The sequence below is a fragment of the Carettochelys insculpta genome, chromosome 16, assembly GCF_033958435.1.
Source record: "Carettochelys insculpta isolate YL-2023 chromosome 16, ASM3395843v1, whole genome shotgun sequence".
NCBI lineage: Eukaryota > Metazoa > Chordata > Testudines > Carettochelyidae > Carettochelys > Carettochelys insculpta.
Genome location: NC_134152.1, coordinates 31,086,375 through 31,106,229, shown reverse-complemented (window position 1 = coordinate 31,106,229; position 19,855 = coordinate 31,086,375). Strand labels below are relative to the sequence as shown.

At 46.7% G+C, this 19,855-nt stretch overlaps 1 protein-coding gene across 1 annotated transcript; it reads left to right on the top strand.

The window, feature by feature from the left end:
- Positions 1-3,033: 3,033 nt before the first annotated feature.
- Positions 3,034-18,418, top strand: KPNA7 (karyopherin subunit alpha 7). The gene is made up of 10 exons (XM_075011112.1): positions 3,034-3,099; positions 8,208-8,348; positions 8,790-8,875; positions 11,367-11,635; positions 12,668-12,750; positions 13,661-13,924; positions 14,684-14,917; positions 15,082-15,264; positions 16,183-16,332; positions 18,335-18,418. Exons 1-10 carry the CDS (start codon positions 3,034-3,036, stop codon positions 18,416-18,418), a joined length of 1,560 nt encoding a protein of 519 aa, XP_074867213.1.
- Positions 18,419-19,855: the final 1,437 nt, after the last annotated feature.

Here is a 19,855-nt window from a genome sequence, read left to right as displayed (position 1 = left end):
AGTGTAGAAATAACCACCGTGCCCACCCCATCTGTATCAACCGGAGAAGGTTAGCTAAGGCTGCACCATTTGCTGCACTGGCCTGGCTAGGCCCTCACTTCTACTGAACAGGGACAAGTACATTGGAACAGGAGGGACAGAGGAGCCCCACCCCAGGGACAACTAAACCAGCCAAGCCAAGTCCCCAGTGCTAGACTGGCTTGAGCAGAGCCTGGGCTGGAGTCCTTTGCACACCCACTGCTGTTCCTGCGGTTCCTCTGCAACCCCAGGCCGCAAGAGCCAGATGTTACCATGGCAAACGAATTTTAAGTAATTACGGGGGCGGGGCGGCTGCAAGAAAGAGCCAATCAGAGAGGAGAGCCAGGTCCGCGGGAGATTAAAGTGCCCGTCCGCAAGCTGCAGCAGCTGCTGCTGAAATCTGTCTGGAGCATGGGGCTGAGCAGGTACAAGGAGCTGCGGGGCACTGGCTCCCTCCCGCTTTCCCCGCTCTCTGGGGCGAGCGTGGTGGAGCAGCTGTTGCAGCGGGGCTGTAGGTGGGGTCCCTCTACTTGCTGCATCCCCCACTGGTTTCGGGCACCGGCGGCGGGGGGCGGCGCAGCGGGACCGGCTCCTTCCCTCTGCGGGAGGCTTTGCACAGCTGCAAGGGGCGCAGGCCGTGGCTCGCTTGGTGCAAATGCTCCCAGAGGCAGCAGGTTGCCTCCTTACCCCCTCCCTGCTGGCAGGGGGCAGGTAACGTCTCCCCACCCCCGCTTGCTGGGAGAGCAGGAGGCATATGCAGGTTACACACCTGCCAGGTCTGAGTGCAGGTGGCCTGGCTCTTACTGGAAGCAGCTTATCCTTATACCTGCGTGGGGGGGAGGTTTAATATCTTCTAGGGAGAAGCAGCCATTGAGTCTCCCTTCCCCCTCCTTTCCAAGCCTGTCTGAGCACTTCCCCCTCTGCCATTCTGTGGCCAGTGCTAAAGAGATACAGCAATTTAATCAACGAGTTGGGGGGCACAAGGGCCAGGCCAGGCAGTCTGCAGCTGGCAGCTCTGGAGCCACATACTGCTCTTTAAGGACTCTTTTTGTGGCTTCCAATGCTGTAATTGCAAACTGCTACATTTCTGCTGTTTTGTTCTGTCACAGTACAGACCAATACGGCCACCTCTCTGTTACTGGAAAAAGCCTCACGATTGCTTTTGGTGTATTGGTGGCTGTCTGAAAGCCCAACAATGAGCACAACTCATATCTAAATAATGCACAATATGTGATCTTGAAATGTTGGATGGCTCACCCTTTAATATGTGTCGTGCAATGTGGGGTATGGGTGCAGGGTGCTCTTTAAATAGGGGTTACAAAAAAGTACTGCTCGATGTTGGTTGTTAAGGACCATCGCTTACTCACATGCATTTCAGCTCTTGAATTTCCAAGTTTTTTTACCAAATTTGGAAAAATAGTGTTTCTTGCTATTTTGGTTGCTGACCCTGGGCCTAGTCTATTACAGGTATAACCAAAACCACATGACTTGATTAGTAAATTATGCTGTCCTTTGTGCATGCAAATTGCAGTTTAAAGCCACCTGGAGAGCAGGGTGGGTAAAGCCTGTGGGGGTATCTGGCCTCTTCCTCTCCCTCCTGCAGGTTGGCAAAAGGCCTAGCCAAAAGTTTTGCACCCTGGTGGGCAACTGGCTGGTATGGCTTTGTGGATTTGGCTAAGGCAGTAGTGAGCCTCTGACTTCTCATACAGTGGTTGAGATGCATTGCTTTAAATAGTGCCTTCAGTGGGAAAGCATCTTCCAGGGCTACCACTTTAAAGATCTCCTCACCAAAAGGCTTTGGCCATATATCCCATGCATGATGGTGAATGCACCAAGATAAGAACTGGAACGTGTGTTTAAAAACTGCTGCATTAGTATGTTTTAGGTAAGTGTTCCTTCTAACTGCTCCACTCCCTGTTAGACTCTGACAAAGGCTCACATCCCCCTGTCTGATCTGACTTGTTTTTTCCCCTTCTGATAAGTACTGTTGATACTGGGCCACTTCCACCTTGCTGAATAGACCTTGTCAGCTCTGGCCCTCCCTCTCATTGGGACCCCACTCTTTAAATACCCCTCTGAAACCACACACCCCCACTCACGCATCTGATGAAGCAGGTTTTTACCCACAAAAGCTTATGCTCCAAAATATCTGTTTGGCCTATAAGGTGCCACAAGACCTCTTGTTGTTCCCACTGCAGCTGTGATTGCCAATGCTGGCAGTACACTAGGACAGCTGCTGACAAACCTGTCCTGCTGGTCCTTTACTAAAGGTCTGGGGTTGTGTGGTCACTGGCAGTGTGAAACAAACCAGTTAGGGGCTTGCACCATGTGTTTTCCCCATAGTGTGTTTGTGTCTGAGTCTGTTAGTGTGGCTAACATTGACCTTGTGAGGTCTTGAAAAAACAAATACCAATAGCCACAGCTTTTTGATGGGCAGGAGGTCTTCTCAGTACAAATTCAACCTGGGAAAATACTTCATCTGAACTGTGAATGTGTCTAAATAACTAATGATTACATGAGGTACAATCATTCTTTGACAGTATCCATAATGGCTCCAAAAACCTTTTGGTCGTGCCTGGGCTGTTGTCTCTGATCTGCTCTGTGCTTACAGTGGTAAAGGTAACGTCAATGGCATAATGTTAGAGTACTAATACAAAACAAGTGATTATGTGACCCAAGCTTGGCTAACAGCCAGGGTAGCTCAGTGTCTGCAGTCTGAGTATTAAATGGTCTTTGTTCCCCTTCAAAAAGGAAAAACCAGTGCCTACACGCTTTGGTAGGAGCAAATATGGGCTAAGCACAAAGCTGTTTAGAGCATTAAACTTTAGACGCTAGAATGTCAATGTTTGTACCTGAGCTACATGCAGTTTCTGCTTTTATACCTAGTTAAACCACGTCCATTTAGCTTGTGTGCCCATCACAGTGAAACTAACTAGATGCTGTAACCAAGTCTCTTCCGTCTCCAATCTCATCTGCAGGTGATGTTTTGAAGTTGCTCAGCAAACAGCTGGAAGGATGCCCACCACAAATGAGCAAGATGGGAGGATGAAAAAGTTTAAAAACAAAGGCAAAGATGGAGCTGTAAGTATTGCAGTCCCCAAATGACCAGTGGCTGGACGAGTTGGCACATAAGCATGATTCCTCACTAGCTACATCAAAAACTTTAAAGTGATTTAATGCAGCAGTGTGGCCGTGGCAGGAGCACAGGGACAGAGTTTTCCTGGTGCTCATCTAGATAAACCACCTCTGTAACAGTTCCCAGTGCTGTAGCCTGGTTTATATTGGTGCTTTGCAGTGTTGTAACTTGCTGCACTGGGGGAGTGTAGCTGGCTCATAGTCTAAGCTAAAAAGTTATTGTGCAATAAAGTGCCAGTATAGAGTTGGCCTCGGTGCCTTTCCTTCTGGGACATGTTTGAAAAGGTTGTTCTCAGCAGTGAATCTTTCAGAATACACTAAAAACGTGAGACTTAGGCTTGGTCTACATGTGATTCTCAACCCTCACTAGTGGCCTGTTTGTGGCCCAGCCAGCTCACAGCTCCAGCCCACTTGCTCCTTGGGGCCCGTGTTCCCTCTAATCTTTCCATCCATGTGGGAATACGCTTTATGTGCACCACAGTTAGAAACAAAACAACTAGCTGTGGGCTCTCACCTAATCAGCTGGGTGGCATTTATCTCTCTCCTGAGCAGCTGCACAAGTGCACAGCTTACAGGAAACACAGGGCTATAATGATAGGGTGTCTAATTAGCATGGATGTGGCCCACAAGCGTAAATAGGTTGAGAACTATTGCTCTGCACTGACCTTGTCAATAGAAAGATCATTCCACATCCCTGAGTGACATACTGACCAAATCCCTAGCTTCTTGGGAAGGTGCAGAAACTTCACTAAGGGTATGTCTATACTTACAAGTGGGTTGGCACACTGCGATCAGTCTTCTGGGGATTAATTTTTGCCACGTATGTAAAGATCAAGTAAAATCAACCTCTGGGCTCAGCCGTCAACCCTGGTACTCCAGGCTGATATGTGGAATCAGGGACGTCAGCATAAGCCTGAGGATCCCTGATCTACACAAGGGAAAAAAGTTGATCCTGATATGTTGACTTTAGTGACACTAGTAGCAGGGCTAGAACTGCATATCTGCTAGCAACTCTGATCCCTAGTGTAGACCAGGCCTAAGGAGCAGGGCAGGGGCTCAGCTGGACCCCTCCAGCTGCAGTGCTGTAGATCTTCCCTAATGCAGCCAGAAACAAACGCACCCAGAGCCTGAAAGAAGAAGATTCAGATTTAAACCACAAGAGCTACTAAAACTTAGCCAAGAAATCCTTGGGACAGAGCACTGGTTCACCAAACATGTAAAAAGCAGAGGATTTGCTTCTTCAGGCCTGTCGCACTGAAAACTAAAAGCTCTGCTCGTCAGAAGTTTGTGTAGCTACAAACACTTGAAACTACCACAGAGACTGCTTCTTGCTTGGCTTGGGGCTTCCTGTCTGAGTTATACATGGCCCTCAAAAGAAAACTGCAAAACATTGTCTGTAGGGGGGGTCAAGACTTTGAAAAGATGAAGTGACCTAGAATTGGAGAGAGGGGTTTATGCTGCTGGCATAGGTGTTCTCTAGCACTTCCTCTGGTCTGCTTATGCAGAAGCCGAGGAAAACGCTTTAAAAAAGTAGGAAAAACAAAAACCCACAGGATCTGGGGACAGGTTTCATAACTGACACAGCTTTCTGTAGCTGGCAATATATCAATGACAGTCCTCTGCAGTTTAAAATAAAGCTTCCTGGGTTAAGGAAAGTATTTGTAGGGGCTTGTCTAATTGGAGAGGTTTCAGGTTTAACCTGAATTGCTTTAGGATAAACTGCCTTGTATTCACATGTTTAATGCAGAATGGGATGTCGTAATTGAGTAATTCATTTTGGATGCAGATAGACTCTCTAATTTGGGAGGAGTTGTCCAGGGACAAAGCTGGTATGAATGTATCCCCATTTTGAACTTTTCTGCTTCTGCCAATCCTCCTGGTGCAATCCCATGCTGCATTCAGGCACACCCAGGTGTGCCTGTTTACCTGTGTGCCCACTGCTCTTCCTCAGTCAGCCGGGTGTGTGCTTTCACATGCAGTCAAGTACATCTTATAGCAGCCATGCCCCCATATGGGATGGCAGGAGAGGAGTCATGGGAATTATTTTGACAAGTCCTCAATTTGCAGTGGCTTCTGGTAAGTGTACGGGGGAGTCCCAGAATTCCTAAGCTGGGTAGTAGAATTCTGTCCCATGGGACATCAACTCAGAATACTCTGCTCTTACTTGCTTAATAATAAGCACACTGATGTGCAGATTGATTCTAAAGGGAAGTTGGTTACAGGAGCATAACAAAGCAGTCTGGACCCATTGCTTTTGGAATAGTGATGCCTGATCATCTTGGTCAACATGAAATAACACTCAAGGATACCAAGCCCTTGTATGTAGCTGCAGTGAAGCTTTCTCCTAGAAAGGATAATTGTAGTGTGAGTGTTAGACTATTCTCTAGTGCACATACAAATCTGATTACACCATGGTCAGCAGTGTCCAGGGATGTGGAAAGACTAGCTTTCCAAAAACTTAATTGATGACGGGAAGTGCAATTGCAGACAGTCGGCAAAACTGTCTCGAATAACAGAGGGCAGATTGCTGATTACGGGGTTATCTGGATTGTTAGTAAACTGGGTACAAACAATGTCTTGAATACAGCTAAATATCTACAACTAGAAACAGGCAATACATTGGGAGTCAAATTCATCCCCAGTATCACCCCTGCCTCACCATACTCTCTGCTGTGCTGCTTCTTGTGAGTAAGGGGGCGGTTCCCCTCCTCCCCCAGAGCAGCATCAGCTTCCTTGCTTGTGCTGCTCTTGGGCTGTGCCACTGTGGGCTGGGGGGGCTGCCTACATGCTCACCAGAAGGGGTGTGGTTCCTCTGCAGGAAGAGGAGAGTAGGGCAGGGCAGTGGAGGGTCACTTGGCTGGTGGGTTCCCTGTGCCTCTGGAATCTCACACTAGTCACTACTCTCTAGGAACAAAGAATGTAAGCTGTACTCGCAGGATGGGGGAGTCACTCCTGGGATGCAGGGATCTGAAAGGTTTAGGGGTTGTGGTGGGTAATTGGCTGAGTATGAGCTCCCACTGTGGTGCTGTCACCAAAACAGTTGTAGCTCTTGGATACAGGGCATAGCTGTAAGATTTTTTTTTTTTAACCCTCTGTCTTCAGCACTGGTCCAGCTGTGATACCAACAGTTCAGGAAGGATGTTGATAAGTTGCAGGGGGCTCAGAAGAGCCATGCAAACCATCAGATGGTTAGAAAACATGACCCAAGGAGCTCAGTCTGTAGTTTAACTGAGCTTTATGGAGTGACTTGATTAGCTTTCTAAGCACCTATACGGGGAACAAAATCGGGCAGAATCTCGTCTGGTGACCTCTGTAATCTGGCATGGTTTTAGTTAATTGAATGACCACTTAATCATAGGTTTGGCCAAGTTTCCTGGCTTTACAGCCACCAGTCCTCGCTGTTAGCATTGTGTGCTGTTTAGCTGTAACTTACCCTGAAATATCAAGAGCCTGGTAAACAGTGAAAGTGTTGATAATGTGCTAGACCTCTCATGGTCTGGCAGATTCTCTCATCTGGCACCCATTAGGTCCTGAAGGTGCCGGCTGAGAGAGGTTCAACCAGTATTTAATGGGCCATCAATCTAGCACGCAAAGGTCTAACATAGCTTCAATCTAGGAGCTCATACGCATTCAGACTGTGTAAATTTAGCAGATGGTAACTAACATTGGAACAACTTACCAATGGTGACAAATGTATACTCCACTGCAGGCACCTTACAAATCATATGCACGTGCTTTTCCTAAGGTAAGCGTGCTTCAGGAATCCTCTGAAGTTGTGTCCTGGGTTATACATAAACTTTGCAGAATTTCCTTTTCATTTCTTTTATAATTTTGACAAACTGTTGCTGTTTTGGAGCCTTCTCAATTTATCAACTTTGGATATTCATTTTCAGGAAACATTGGGGGCTCTGACAATTTACTGACTGGTCTTGAGATTCAGAAAGAGCTTTCACCACAAACTGTCTGTATCGCATGTCAAAATATACACAGCAAATACCCTTAAAATCATCTAGAATTTCTCAAATAGCACTTTTTTTCTCTGCCAATCTTCCCTTCAGTTATTGATGGAAAATGACTCTTTGCTGGTTTGTGTAACCTCTCCAAATTTAGTCATACAGGAGATCAGACTAGATGAACACACTAGTCTTTTCTGGCCTTGTGATGGATGAATTGGATGGCTTACCCTGATATTTCTGCCTTGTATGGTAAATGCATTTAAAGTTCTCCAGGAAAAATTATCTCCTCTCCTAGTCACCAGACTAGTTTTAAAGGTAACTTTGTGTCTAAGGGCAGATCCATTAAAAATGGGAATTTTGTTGGTCTTCCAGCATTATTCAACTTGCCACAATCCCCTACTGCTGATAGGGCTTGTTGATGCCAACTGGGCATATATAAGACAAACCTATAGCTTCACAACCAGTGAAAAAGCTTCAGTAGGCCAAACAGGAAATCTGGGCAGAACGCTTTGAAGGCTGAACTTGGGGTAGAAGTCACTCTTTCCTAGAGAAGCATCCCATCTGTGTCACCATTCCCTAGAGGTTATGCATTTGTGGCCACTCCAGAGAGGGTCAGATGCTGCTCAGCTGATTAGCAGAGCACCCACAACTAGGCCTGTGTTCCTACTGTGAGTGCATGTACAATTTCTTCAGCATGTGGATGGAAAGGATTAGAGGCAACATTGTGTGCAGTCCAGGCCTGTGAGGGGATGCGGGGGTGGCAAAGGGGGCAGTCGAGCCCAGAATTTCAAAGGGGCCCAGCGCTCTAGATGCTGCTGCAGTAGCAGTAGTGGTGGCTCTAGCTCTGGGCCCCTTAAACTCTAGAGTGCTGTTCCACCCCTCTGTGCATGGGGTGGGGTAGGGGGATGCCAGGGCTGACTGCCCTAAGCCCTGCCCCTTCCACCCTTGGCACTGCCCCTTTTGGGGGTGGGAAGCCTAGTCCCTCTCCCACCTTGCTCCTGGGCCTGTGGTGGCTGTCTGCACCAATGGTAGTACTATATTTTGTGATCCTGGATGCTCACAAAACCACTTATAACATACAGCACTCTTCCCTCATAGGAGATGAGACGCCAGAGGATGGTGGTTAACGTAGAGCTTCGAAAGGCCAAGAAGGACGAACAGATCCTAAAGCGAAGGAACATTTCTTTCTCCTCCATGACAGAAGAGAATCTTTCTCCAGAGCAAGAGAAAAAGAACAGAGTGAGTACAGAGCACAGCTGCACACAAACCTTGCGAGTGCTAGAGCCTACGGCCAGGCTAACTCTCGCAGCGACAGTTACTAGCTGGACTAGGGCATTGACTGCAGCATCAGTGCAGCTCACAAAGTCTAGCTGAAGTGATTCATTTGTGCAGGAAGACTAGAAAGGGGGATGTCTGAAAAATGTGTTGGACTGTGTTAGAACTGGCAGGAACCTAAGATGGCTATTTGAGCAGTGACTTACAGCCTTGTTCCCTTGCCTGGCTCAAGGATCAGTTGCATCTTAGGTTTACATGGATGCCTCATCCTGAAACTCTTGCAGAAAAGATGGATGTTGGGCTCAGCCCCATTGCAAGGCTCAAGCTCCTAGTTTGGCTTGAAAGATGAAGTGGGTGGGTCTTGGCTTATCTTGTCCGATTCTGACTCGCGTTTCTCCATGACAGACCGTTCAGCTTTCCATGGAGGAAATAATTCAAGCGGTGCATGGGAACAATCCTGAGCTTCATCTGAAGGCTACTCAGACAGCCAGGTAGGCTGTAATGGTCTATCTGTGGAATGAACACAGTTATTGCTGTTATGCCCAACATATTTCCTGATCATGAGGTTTTACTGCAGGCATAACTGAAAGACTAGGCAGGATGGATTGTCCAGTGGTTAAGTAGTTACCTAGGACTAGACACCTGTGCTCAAGTCCCTACTTCCCCACACATCCTCTGACCTTGGTCGAGCTCCTTGGTGTCCCTGCTGCAGCTTTCCACCTATAAAATGGGAATAAATGTTTGAGTTCCCTGTAAGATGGGCACTTGTGCAGCCACTCAGATTCATATGTTGTGAAGCTGATTAGCGGAGCAACTGCAGCTAGGTTTTTGTGGTGTGGGTGGTGCCCATTTGCACATGCCTCTGTGCGTAAAAATGTATTTTGCACATCTGGAAAAGATCTGAGGGAACATGGCTCACAAATCACTCTGAGGCATTCAAATACTGCACTAAGGGGAAGAGGGGCTGTGTAAGTACCTGAAACAATGGAAGGAAAAAAGGGGCAAAGGTACTAAAGCAAGAAACCAAAGCATGAGACATGGCACACAGTAGCCTGGATAGAGGTAGGGGTGTTTCCTTGCAAACTCCTGAGCGAGGAAAGGGAATAACTTTTTCCATTTCCATCAGGTGGGAGTGATGGGGCTGGGTGGGGAGAGACAGGTGAGGGTGAGGTTAGGGGGAAGAAACTAACAAATGTCCAAAGCTCAGTCAGAACAGTTAAGAACTGATGTTAAAGCCTAAGGGGACAAGCACTGTGAAGGGACACAGCTGGTTACGTGTCTGCTCTCCTTTGCAAGAGGTGGAGGGGAAAAGGTTAGGCTGGTGGGTGAGGGGTTCCTCTTCCTTCAGGCCACGCAGCAGCCTCCTAGTTTTGGCCTTCCGAAGGCAAAAGGGTTGCTCTGGTTGCCACCCCACCCACTGACTGGTTCTGCTGACAACGCCCTGAACAAGGGTATCAGATATGGCTGCTAGAATGATTTGAGCACACTGACACTGCAATGAAAAACCTGTGGCTGGCCCAGGCCAGCTGATAGCCTGAGCCCTGTGAGCCAAAGGGGCTGTTCTTAATTGCTGGGCAGGTGGTGGTCACAGAAGCCTGAGCTCTAGGTAAGAGGGTCCCAAAGCTCAGGCTGCAGCCCAGGTCTGAATATCTGCCCTGAAGTTACAGCCCTTTAGCCTGGGTCCCCAGTCATGAGCCAGCTGTGGGCTTTCAATGACAGTGTAGCCATCCTTCAAGTGCCTTCTTAAAGGTCCAGTGGGGGTGGGATGGGCAGTGCAGTAATCATGCTCCTCTGGTGACTGCTTGAGAGGCATTAGCCTTGCTTCACGAGTGACCAACTCAGGATCCACTAGTTCCACGTTGACATAACTAAAATGACTTAACCTAGTTGAGACTGGCCTCCTCGAGGAAGAGGAAGGCCAGTTGTAAGGGGAGCTGAGCATGCCAGAGCTGACATGCAATGGGCACAGCTATGCATAATGTGCTTTTTTGAGTGTCCCCAGGCAACATAGCAACATTCAGCTGGTAGAATCAAACTGGCAGGCTGTACCAGAAAACAAGTCTTCTAAAGCAGCGTTCTTCTCACTTTGAGAGAGCAGTAACAGAGGAAGCCAGGCTAGTCTATACACTAGCAAAACAAAAAGCGGTCAAGTAGCACTTTAAAGACTAGCAAAATAGCTCATTAGGTGAGCTTTCGTGGGACAGACCCACTTCTTGAGTCTGTTCTGGTCTGGCTATTGTCTGAAGTGGGTCTGTCCCACGAAAGCTCACCTAATGAGCTATTTTGCTAGTCTTTAAAGTGCTACTTGACCGCTTTTTGTTCTGAGAGAACAGAACACCAAGCAATAATTTTTATGCAGAACACCTATGAAAATTTCCTTCCCCAAAAATTGGGTTTTTCTTCAGACTGACAACAAACAGCAACATCTGCAGTGAAACAACAGGAAGTAATTTAATCAGGTATCCTAGCAATGAAGGAGTAACATTGTATCTAGTTTTAATAACAGAAAACATCTATCAGTGGATGAGATCAAAAACAGCAGATGTTTGCTCCACACCTGCAAGATCACAGAACATCCATGTTCTCTGCAACATAGTTCAAGAAACTGTTTGCAAAGACCCCCATGTGGGCACACACAAGTAATCTTTGAAGAGGAAGGAGGGAGTATTACTTCTGGTTGGTAACATGCACCCTTGGGTCACCACTGCTCTGAGCGATAGGCAAAGCATGATACTCAAGCCACCATGGTTTCAAGAGCCATCTGTTCTACTGTGCTTTCCTAGAAGGCTAAACTTCAGATAGGCAAATCCTTTGTTTAAATTCAAGGCTGCGCTTGGTTTGAGATCATCTCTATTGGGTAAAACAGTCCAGGGTCCATCTCGCTCTCTGAATCTGACCTAGAGAATGGTGCTTTGTCACTATATGCCCCATGGACTGAGTGAAAGAGGCAAACTTACTAAGCAACCTCTCTGTCACCCCCAGGAGAATGCTGTCCAGGCAGAGGAACCCTCCTATAAATCAGGTTATTGAAGCAGGGATTATTCCTAAACTGGTGGAGTTCTTGCGCCATAATGATAACATCAGCTTGCAGTTTGAAGCCGCGTGGGCACTGACTAACATTGCTTCTGGAACATCTGACCAGACAAGAGCAGTTGTGGAGGCAGGTGCCATCCCAGCCTTCATAGCGCTCTTGTCTTCCCCGCACATGCATATCAGTGAACAGTCTGTGTGGGCGCTGGGTAACATAGCAGGTAAGATGAACCCATCATTATTTTTGTGTAAGCAAGAAAGCTCAAGAGGCCTTGTTCAGTGCACCACCAGGTTTTGCTAGGTAGTAATCTCATGTCCTCTAGCTCTAATGGGAGGTACATATCAAAACTCCTCAAGAGAAAGTGGGAGGTATAATAAAGCCGAGGGTGCAGCCAGTGTTCTCTAACTTTTCCATCCACCCTCAGACTAAATTGTATGTGCACCACCAACAAACATGCTGGTGGCTGTGAGCACTCTGCTAATGAGCTGAGCAGCATATGAATCTCAGCTGGGCTGCCACCCAAGCACACAGCTTACAGGGAACACAGATTTATTTATTGGTTCTACTCACCCTCATTGTGCTATAGGCAAAACTGTTGGCCAATAGCTGTAGGCCAACAGCCGTTATCACAACCTTAAATCCATCTTCTAATAAACGCTTTGTTATTCAGCACTTCAATATCTGGAAAACTTGGTTAATTGGCATTTGCTATAGACAGTAATATTCTCCCTTCAGTTAGCTATCAGAATTTTTCTGGTTATCTGGCATCTTTTCTGGTGTTTGCGAGGTCATGTGTTTGGCCCTGAGGCAGTGGAGGAGCAGTAAAGCACAGTACCATATCCAGTAATAGTGCTAAAAGGTGTCATGTTAAGTAAGGTTGTTCCACTTAATGTTTTCTGAGTGTGGTGGAAAAGCTTGAGTAACTGGCACATCTGATTAACTGGGAACTCCCACCAGATAACAGCTTGCACGCTATAAAGAAGGAAGAGTGAGTCTATTTTTCTCTCTGCCTCCTCTTAATACTACTTTTGCAAGACAGCATGGCTTTGATAGTGTTCTTAACATTCAGCCTTAGTGTTAGAGGGGAAAACTGCCACTGAATCCTCACCAATTAAAAGAAACACTACTTCGTGGCTCTACTTTGCCTATCAAAAATAAACCACCATACTTCCTAGTGCAGGCTGCATTAGGAAGAAGTCTGGGAGCTAGACAAGACCACTGTAAACAAACTACTTTGCTCTTCTCCACACAGGTGATGGCCCCATGTACAGAGACTCCCTTATCCACAACAACGTGATTCCTCCTCTGCTGGCTCTAGTGTCTCCTTCGACTCCTGTAAATATTCTAACTCCTTTTGTAAATATTCACACTCCTTTTGAATTAGTAACGTAAGAACATAAGAATGGCCATACTGGGTCAGACCAAAGGTCCATCGAGCCCAGCATCCCATCTGCCGACGGTGGCCAATGCCAGGTGCCCCAGAGAAGGATAACAGAAGACAATGATCAAGTGATTTATCTCCTGCCCTTGTTATGAAGGCTAGGGCACCATACTTTATCCCTGGCTAATAGCCATTTATGGACCTAACCTGCAAAAATTTATCAAAAATTTAGTAGCTGTTAATTACTTTACTAATAGCTGAATAAGGGCTCAGCAACCCCCAGCCTGGGTGCCAAGAGCAGCACATGAGCCATTCCCCCTCCCCTGTCCCCACCCATCAGCACATGAGGCAGGAGTTTAGCCCCACCCCTCCTCCCCTGTGCAGCCAGGAGCTTGCTTGAAGCCAGGCTGCCTGTGGATTAACAAAAGATCAGCTAATGCTACTGACCACCACATACATAGTGAAGTTCTGCATCATTACTTGTTAATGAAGCTGTTGTAAGTAGGACTACTAGTGACTCTAAAAAGTATCACTGGCACTCAAACTGTGCATAGAGGTCCAAAGGTCAAATTTTGGCTCTCTGCCTCATCAAGGTTGCTGACACTTGAGCTAACCTGTTACTGATAACTTGTAACAAAGCCAAATGTTAGCCCATTTCCCCACTTCCCCCTTCCCCTGCCTCAGACTTCACAGGAATGTGCTGCTGGCTTTGTAGGATTCCCATATGCTATCATTGTCTCCCTTCAGCTCCTGAGGAAAAGGCATTTAAACAGGGCAAATGCACCACTTCTAGCATGCTTCCTTCCTGGGCCTTAGCACTGCAGGCTTTCAGTCATGTGTGACAGGGTTCCCCTTGTGTTTCAGATTGGGTTCCTACGTAATATCACGTGGACGCTGTCAAACCTCTGCAGGAATAAGAACCCGTATCCTCCCCTTGAGGCAGTGAAGCAGATCCTACCTGTGCTCATTCGCCTCCTGCAGAACGAAGATAAAGACATCCTCTCTGACACCTGCTGGGCTGTATCCTACCTTACTGATGGGTCCAATGATCGCATCCATGTAGTGGTAGAGACTGGGATTCTTCCAAGGCTGGTGAAACTCATGGCCAGCCCAGAACTAAGTGTTATGGTAGGTAAACGTGGTTTGTGGTGAGGAATAATCTTCTTTCATGCATCTCACTTCTTCACACAAGCACAATTCAGTGTTGCAAAGAAAAAATCTAAAGAGTAAGACTTCTGGGGCTGGCATCCGAAGCATGCTGGAGGCAGGAGGGAAATGTATCCTTGTCCATCCTAAAAGGATTGTCTTCTCCCCCAGATTAGAGCAGCAGAGCTATAGCCTCTGCAAGTCAACATGCTGGCTTATGTCTTGCAACTATAAGTTTCACAAGCCAATTTACCTGGAGAGTGTCACTTGCCCTACTTTTAAGATGTAAGAATGGATGTTTGGTCTGACCCAGTTTGGCTATCTAGCCTAGTCTGTCTTTGACATTGGCCAATGCCAGATGCTCCAGAGGGAGTGAACAGAACAGGTAATCACTAATGATTCACTAATCACATCTGTCATCCATTTCCAGCCTCTGAAGAGGCTAGGGACACCATTTCTGCCCATCCTGGCTAACAGCCATTGATGGACCTGTCCTCCAGGAATTATCTGGCTTTTTTTTAAAAACCCTGTTGAAGTCCTGGTCTTAAACATCCTCTGTTAAGGAGTTCCCCAGGCTGACTAAGACAGTGTTGTGCACTGGTTAAGTTCTGGCTTCATGGGTCCACAACATGAATTTTTCTAATGCTCGGTCAGGGGAAAAACTAGTATTGAAGAGACTACCTATCTGCTAGATACACTCTTCACCTAGCTTATTCAGGGAGTGAATCTTTTTCTCTCTAGACCCCAGCTCTGCGTGCTGTTGGGAATGTAGTCACGGGGACTGATGAGCAGACGGAGAGGGCTATCCAAGCAGGTGTGTTGACTGTCCTGCCACAACTCTTGCAACACCCAAAGCCGGCTATCCAGAAAGAGGCAGCGTGGACACTCAGCAACATTGCAGCAGGACCTTGCCATCAGATCCAGCAACTTATTACCTGTGGGCTGCTACCTCCCTTGGTGGAGCTGCTGGACAAGGTAAGGGACGGTCCATGCGAATGATATGTGGAGCCTCTGTGAAGCTTAATTTGGTGCAAGAACTGAACAGACTCCTGAGACTACAGGTTGCTTAGGCAAGCTGTATATCAAGGAAACTGTCTAGTCTGAATCTAGAGACTCAGCACCAATTAAATCTTTTGCAGGGAGAATTTAAAGCTCAGAAAGAAGCTGTGTGGGCAGTTGCCAATTTCACAACAGGAGGCACTGTACAGCAAGTGGTGGAGCTTGTCCGGTATGGGGTTCTTAAACCTCTGCTCAATCTGCTGTCTGCCAAAGACAGCAAAACCATCTTGGTCATCCTTGATACTCTGTCAAATTTCTTCTTGGTAAGATCATCCCTCCAATGGCAGTCTGTGTTTTCATGATGGTTTTTCCTATAGATATGTCTCCACTTTCCAGGAGATCGACCTGGTCAGGTTCCAGGTCAATCTTCCGGGCTTGGATTTTGTGCACTAGTCAACCCTGGTGGTACTCATATTGCAAGGAGTAAGGGAGGCCAACTGGAGAATTGTCCAGAGAAGTTGATCCTAGATACATCTCTTCCAGCTACACAATTGCATATCTAGGATAGACTTCAAGGCCTAATATAAACCTGGCCTTAGGAGTTTCAAACGTGTATGCTCTGGGTAAACCCTTTCCCATGCACATAAAACACCAGTGTTGGCCCTTTCCTTGGTAGAGGCTGTAGGTAGTACAAGAATGCAAGTGGTTCCCCAAAATGACTCCTGACTACCAAATCATGAGCTGACTTAGATAAGGTTTAAAGGTGGCTCTAAGAGGAGCTGTAAGCAGGAATCTGAGCCTCTTTCCACCTTCATAAAAGGATGAAACAAGCTAGTATAGAGCTTCAACTGTCCACTTTGGCCAGGTTCTGAAAACCAGTCCATTCCAATTGACATTTAGTTTGCAAGTATCCTTTGTTTCTGTGCTGCTAAACTACATCTTTTTATGTAAATAAAAGCATTGAGGTTAACTTGTTGGGAGTTGATTACAATCCTCTGGGACAAACCACACAATTACTGCATGGCTTAATTAGATATCTTGTGGCTCACAAACTGAATACCTGCATGCAGGACTTAACTTTCTACAACACTGTGGTGTGCATGAAGTGGGTACTCAATGGATAGTCTCAAAAAAGTTACTATTGCTATAGTTAAAGACACTGTCACCAGATAACTTTTCAGTAAGATGAGCAGGCATCTCATGGTAGCTGATGCTATCTGACCTCCTGCCAATGTCCACAGGCAGCTGAGAAGCTGGCAGAGACAGAAAGACTGTGCTTCCTCGTGGAAGAGCTGGGTGGCCTGGAGAAAATTGAAGCATTGCAAACCCATGGGAATACCATGGTTTATCAAGCTGCCTTAGGCCTCATAGAGAGGTACTTTGCTGGTGAGGTATGTGGACTGTCTCATCTACTTTCAAGTTGTAGCATGGGGACAACAGTATTGTGGGGAGGGGGTTGTTGTTGGTTTGAATAGTATCTAGTGCTAATTCTCTCCACCCAGGCTTTCAGGAGCCTGAAACAATCTGAATTTCTACAGTTATTAACCTCAGACTTTGCCATCATTCAGTTCACAGGTATCAGCTACTGATCTGGATGCCAGAAGTGTTAGAACATAAATGAGGTTGAGAAAATGCCCAGCAAAGTCAACCAGATCATATTGTCCTGTTAGAGTCCTCTTGGCCATCTCCAAATGCCATCTCTTAATGATTCAAAGACTTGTATGAACTCAAGGGAAGGAATAGCTCAGTGGTTTGAGCATTGGCCTGTTAAACTCAGGGTCATGAGTTCCATCCTGGAGGAGGCTGTTTAAGGGTCTGGCACAAATGGAATTTAAAGAAAAAAAATTGTCAGGGATGTTGACCATGTTGGTCCTGTCAAGAGGTCAGGGGGCTGGACTCAATGACCTCCCAAGGTCTCTCTAGCTCTGAGGTGTGTGTTTTTATTTTAGAACTGCAAATGTAAACAGTTAAATACATATCTAAAGCTTAGCTCACTTACTTGTATGAGTGGATGACCAGGCTAAACATCATTTTAGCTAATTGAGAACTCTTGTCAAGACACAATTCCCATCAGTAGAAGGTCAAACCATGTTAATTCACAACAAATCTCCCTCTATTAAAGATTAAACTTAAGCCACTGACCTTATGCAGAAACGCTGAACTTATGGTTACTGTTGCATATGGGAAGTGAAAAATGAGGGAGGAACTTAGCTCTGTCCAGCAGCTCATATGCCACTGACTTAACTGCAGTTACAGGATTTGTGCATGCACAAACAAGGAGTAGTAACAGAGGGAGAGGTGCTAGTCTATCCTATCAAAACAAAAAAGCAGTCAAGTAGCACTTTAAAGACTAACAATAACTTATGTGAGCTTTCGTGGGACAGACCCACTTCTTCAGACCATAGCCATACCAGACAAGACTCCTTATTTAAGGCACAGAGAACCAAAAACAGTGATCAAGGTGAGCAAATCAGAGAAAACAGCAAGTGTAACTGCTGCTGAAGTATCTGAAATGTGCTTGTGATAGTTGGGCTTAAGAGTGAACATTCTCTGAGGTGAATAAGGGCATCTTTAGATGCCCTTCTAAGCAGCTTCTTGAACCAGTCTGTTCAGCACCTGACCATAATGGAACCCAGATCCTGAGTAAAAATCCACAGGTGCTATAGTCTATAATCATAATGGCAAACCCTGAGGTTTAGAAACTATTGCAAAAAGGGAAATACTTCACACGATTTTAAAGCTGTGGTGGTTGTGGAGAAGTCCCACATGTGCTAGGTAGCTGGCCCCTGTCTGAAAGGACTAGGGGCACAGGAATAAGATAAAAACTGACCTCCTTTTTTACACAAACTGTCAGGCTTTAACAGTGATCAGAACTTCAGCTACCTACTGCCTGGACTGCTATGCTTCTGAGAGACTAGACTGTCAGCCCATCTACACAATCCATAATACCACACTGCTTTGTGTAGTACTAAGTGGATTAGTTTAGGTGATGTTCCAAGCCAAGTCTTTGTGGCTCTGGGGATGAGAGAAGTGTGTGATCTTAGCACTGCACCACTATAAGAAATGAGTCTTTTAGCCAAATGACCAGTGCCCATTGCTTGAAACATCAGGGGCAGATAGCTCAGGGCATGTCCATACTTCAGCATGAAGCAAGCTCAGACCTCTTGGATTGGAGCTAGGAGGGCAAGCCCATTTGCCAGAGCCCCACCACTATGCTGCTGTTCTGGGTCTGAGTCCTCTGGCTGGGAGACTGGCTCCCAGCTTCAGCCTAGAACCACTCTGCATGCTTCCCCGATTCTAGAGCAATAAGGGCACACCCTTGGGCCTTAGCAATCCACATGAATTGCTAACTTTCCTTCTGCCACTGTAGCTCAGCTGAGTATCTATTTCCAGGAGAATCAAAACCTGCAGCCAGAATCTGACCAAGCAAGACAAGTCTTCGACTTCTCAGAGAAACCAGATTTCCACAATTTGTAAGAAGGAAGCACTGCAAAGCACTAAACTGGTGGGTGGAGGTGTGGCCTCTTGTCTGGCTGTCAAAGCAAAGATGTTGAGGCTTTTTGTATTTCTGAAATCTGACAATAAACTGCATGTTCTGGATTTGTACTACCTGCTTCTGAAGCCTCTTTCTAAACCATGGCTGTGAATGTCTTCTAAAGGGTCTCTCTCAAACCATCCCAGAGTCCAACAAAACTATGCTTTTGGGGCAAGGGGCACGGAAAGCTTTTATTTTGGTCTGAAGTTCTACACGAAAGGCTTTGTAAGCTGAACCTCAAAGCTGTGGGGTGTTTATAATAAAGCAAACTTATCTGTCACCTTTTGATATTTTCAGGTAAGCCTGGACATGGCTGAAGCTCTTAGCTCTAAAATAAGCTAGTTAAACAACTTCTATTTCACAGACACCCCCCCACCCCCCAACAAAGCTACTGAACCAGAACAGAAGGGAATGAAGGGCCCTCTTTCCTGGCTGACCTTAATCAGTCAGAGGACTCCATTATTAACTCACCTGTTTGCTAAATCTGGGTTCTGTGGCTGATGGCCCAAAATGAGGCTGGAAAAAGTAGAAACAGGTGAGTTAAGATCCAGCTTGGCACTAATGGCCAAACTTAACCACCACAGGCAGGCCCACAGATAGTTTGGGGTGGGGGGCAAAGAGGCAATTACCCTGGAGCCTAGTGATCCAAAGGGACCCAGAGCTCCTGGCTGTGGTCATTGCTACTGCAACAGCAGTGGTTGCTGGGCCCCTCTGATTTACTGTCAGAGCATCACTAGACACAGTGGGGTGGGGTCTGGCTCCCTTGTCCCATGACCCGCTGTGGCTGTCAGCCCCACTGACTTAGGGGCAAACTGGTACAGCACATCTATGTTACCAGCTGGCTCTAGTGGTGCAGAAGGTGTAGACAAGAGCTCGTGCTGGGGTTTCATTCCAACTTGTCAGAGCATTGATTGTTCTGCCCTGGAGCCTGGAATGGCAGCAGCTGCTTTGTGAAATGGAAAGGAAATGGTGCTCATTTGTGTGGCTCTCCAGTTGTGTGCAGCTCTGTGTAGACACAACCGTGTGTGGGGACAGCCAGGCTGTCCAGCTGCTCTGTACTAGAGCAATGCGGCAGATGGTGTTTCAGCATCTGTGCTCACAACATTGAGATGAATGGGCTGCCAGCTGCTGCAAGAGTCTGAGCTGGTGAGGGGGGTGAATCAGCATTAGAAGACGTGATGCTGAAAGAACTGTGGCTGTTAGCAACAAGTCAACAATGTAGTTGGCCCTATTTTGGGCCTTGTTAATGGAGGTTACACTTCCTCCTGATCCTCCCAGAGTCTTATGTGCTTAAGCCCTTCTGGATTGTGCTTGCACTCTGCAGGCTGAGCATGGGGTGTACAGGCAAAGGTGAAAATACACTTCACTGCCCACAGCTT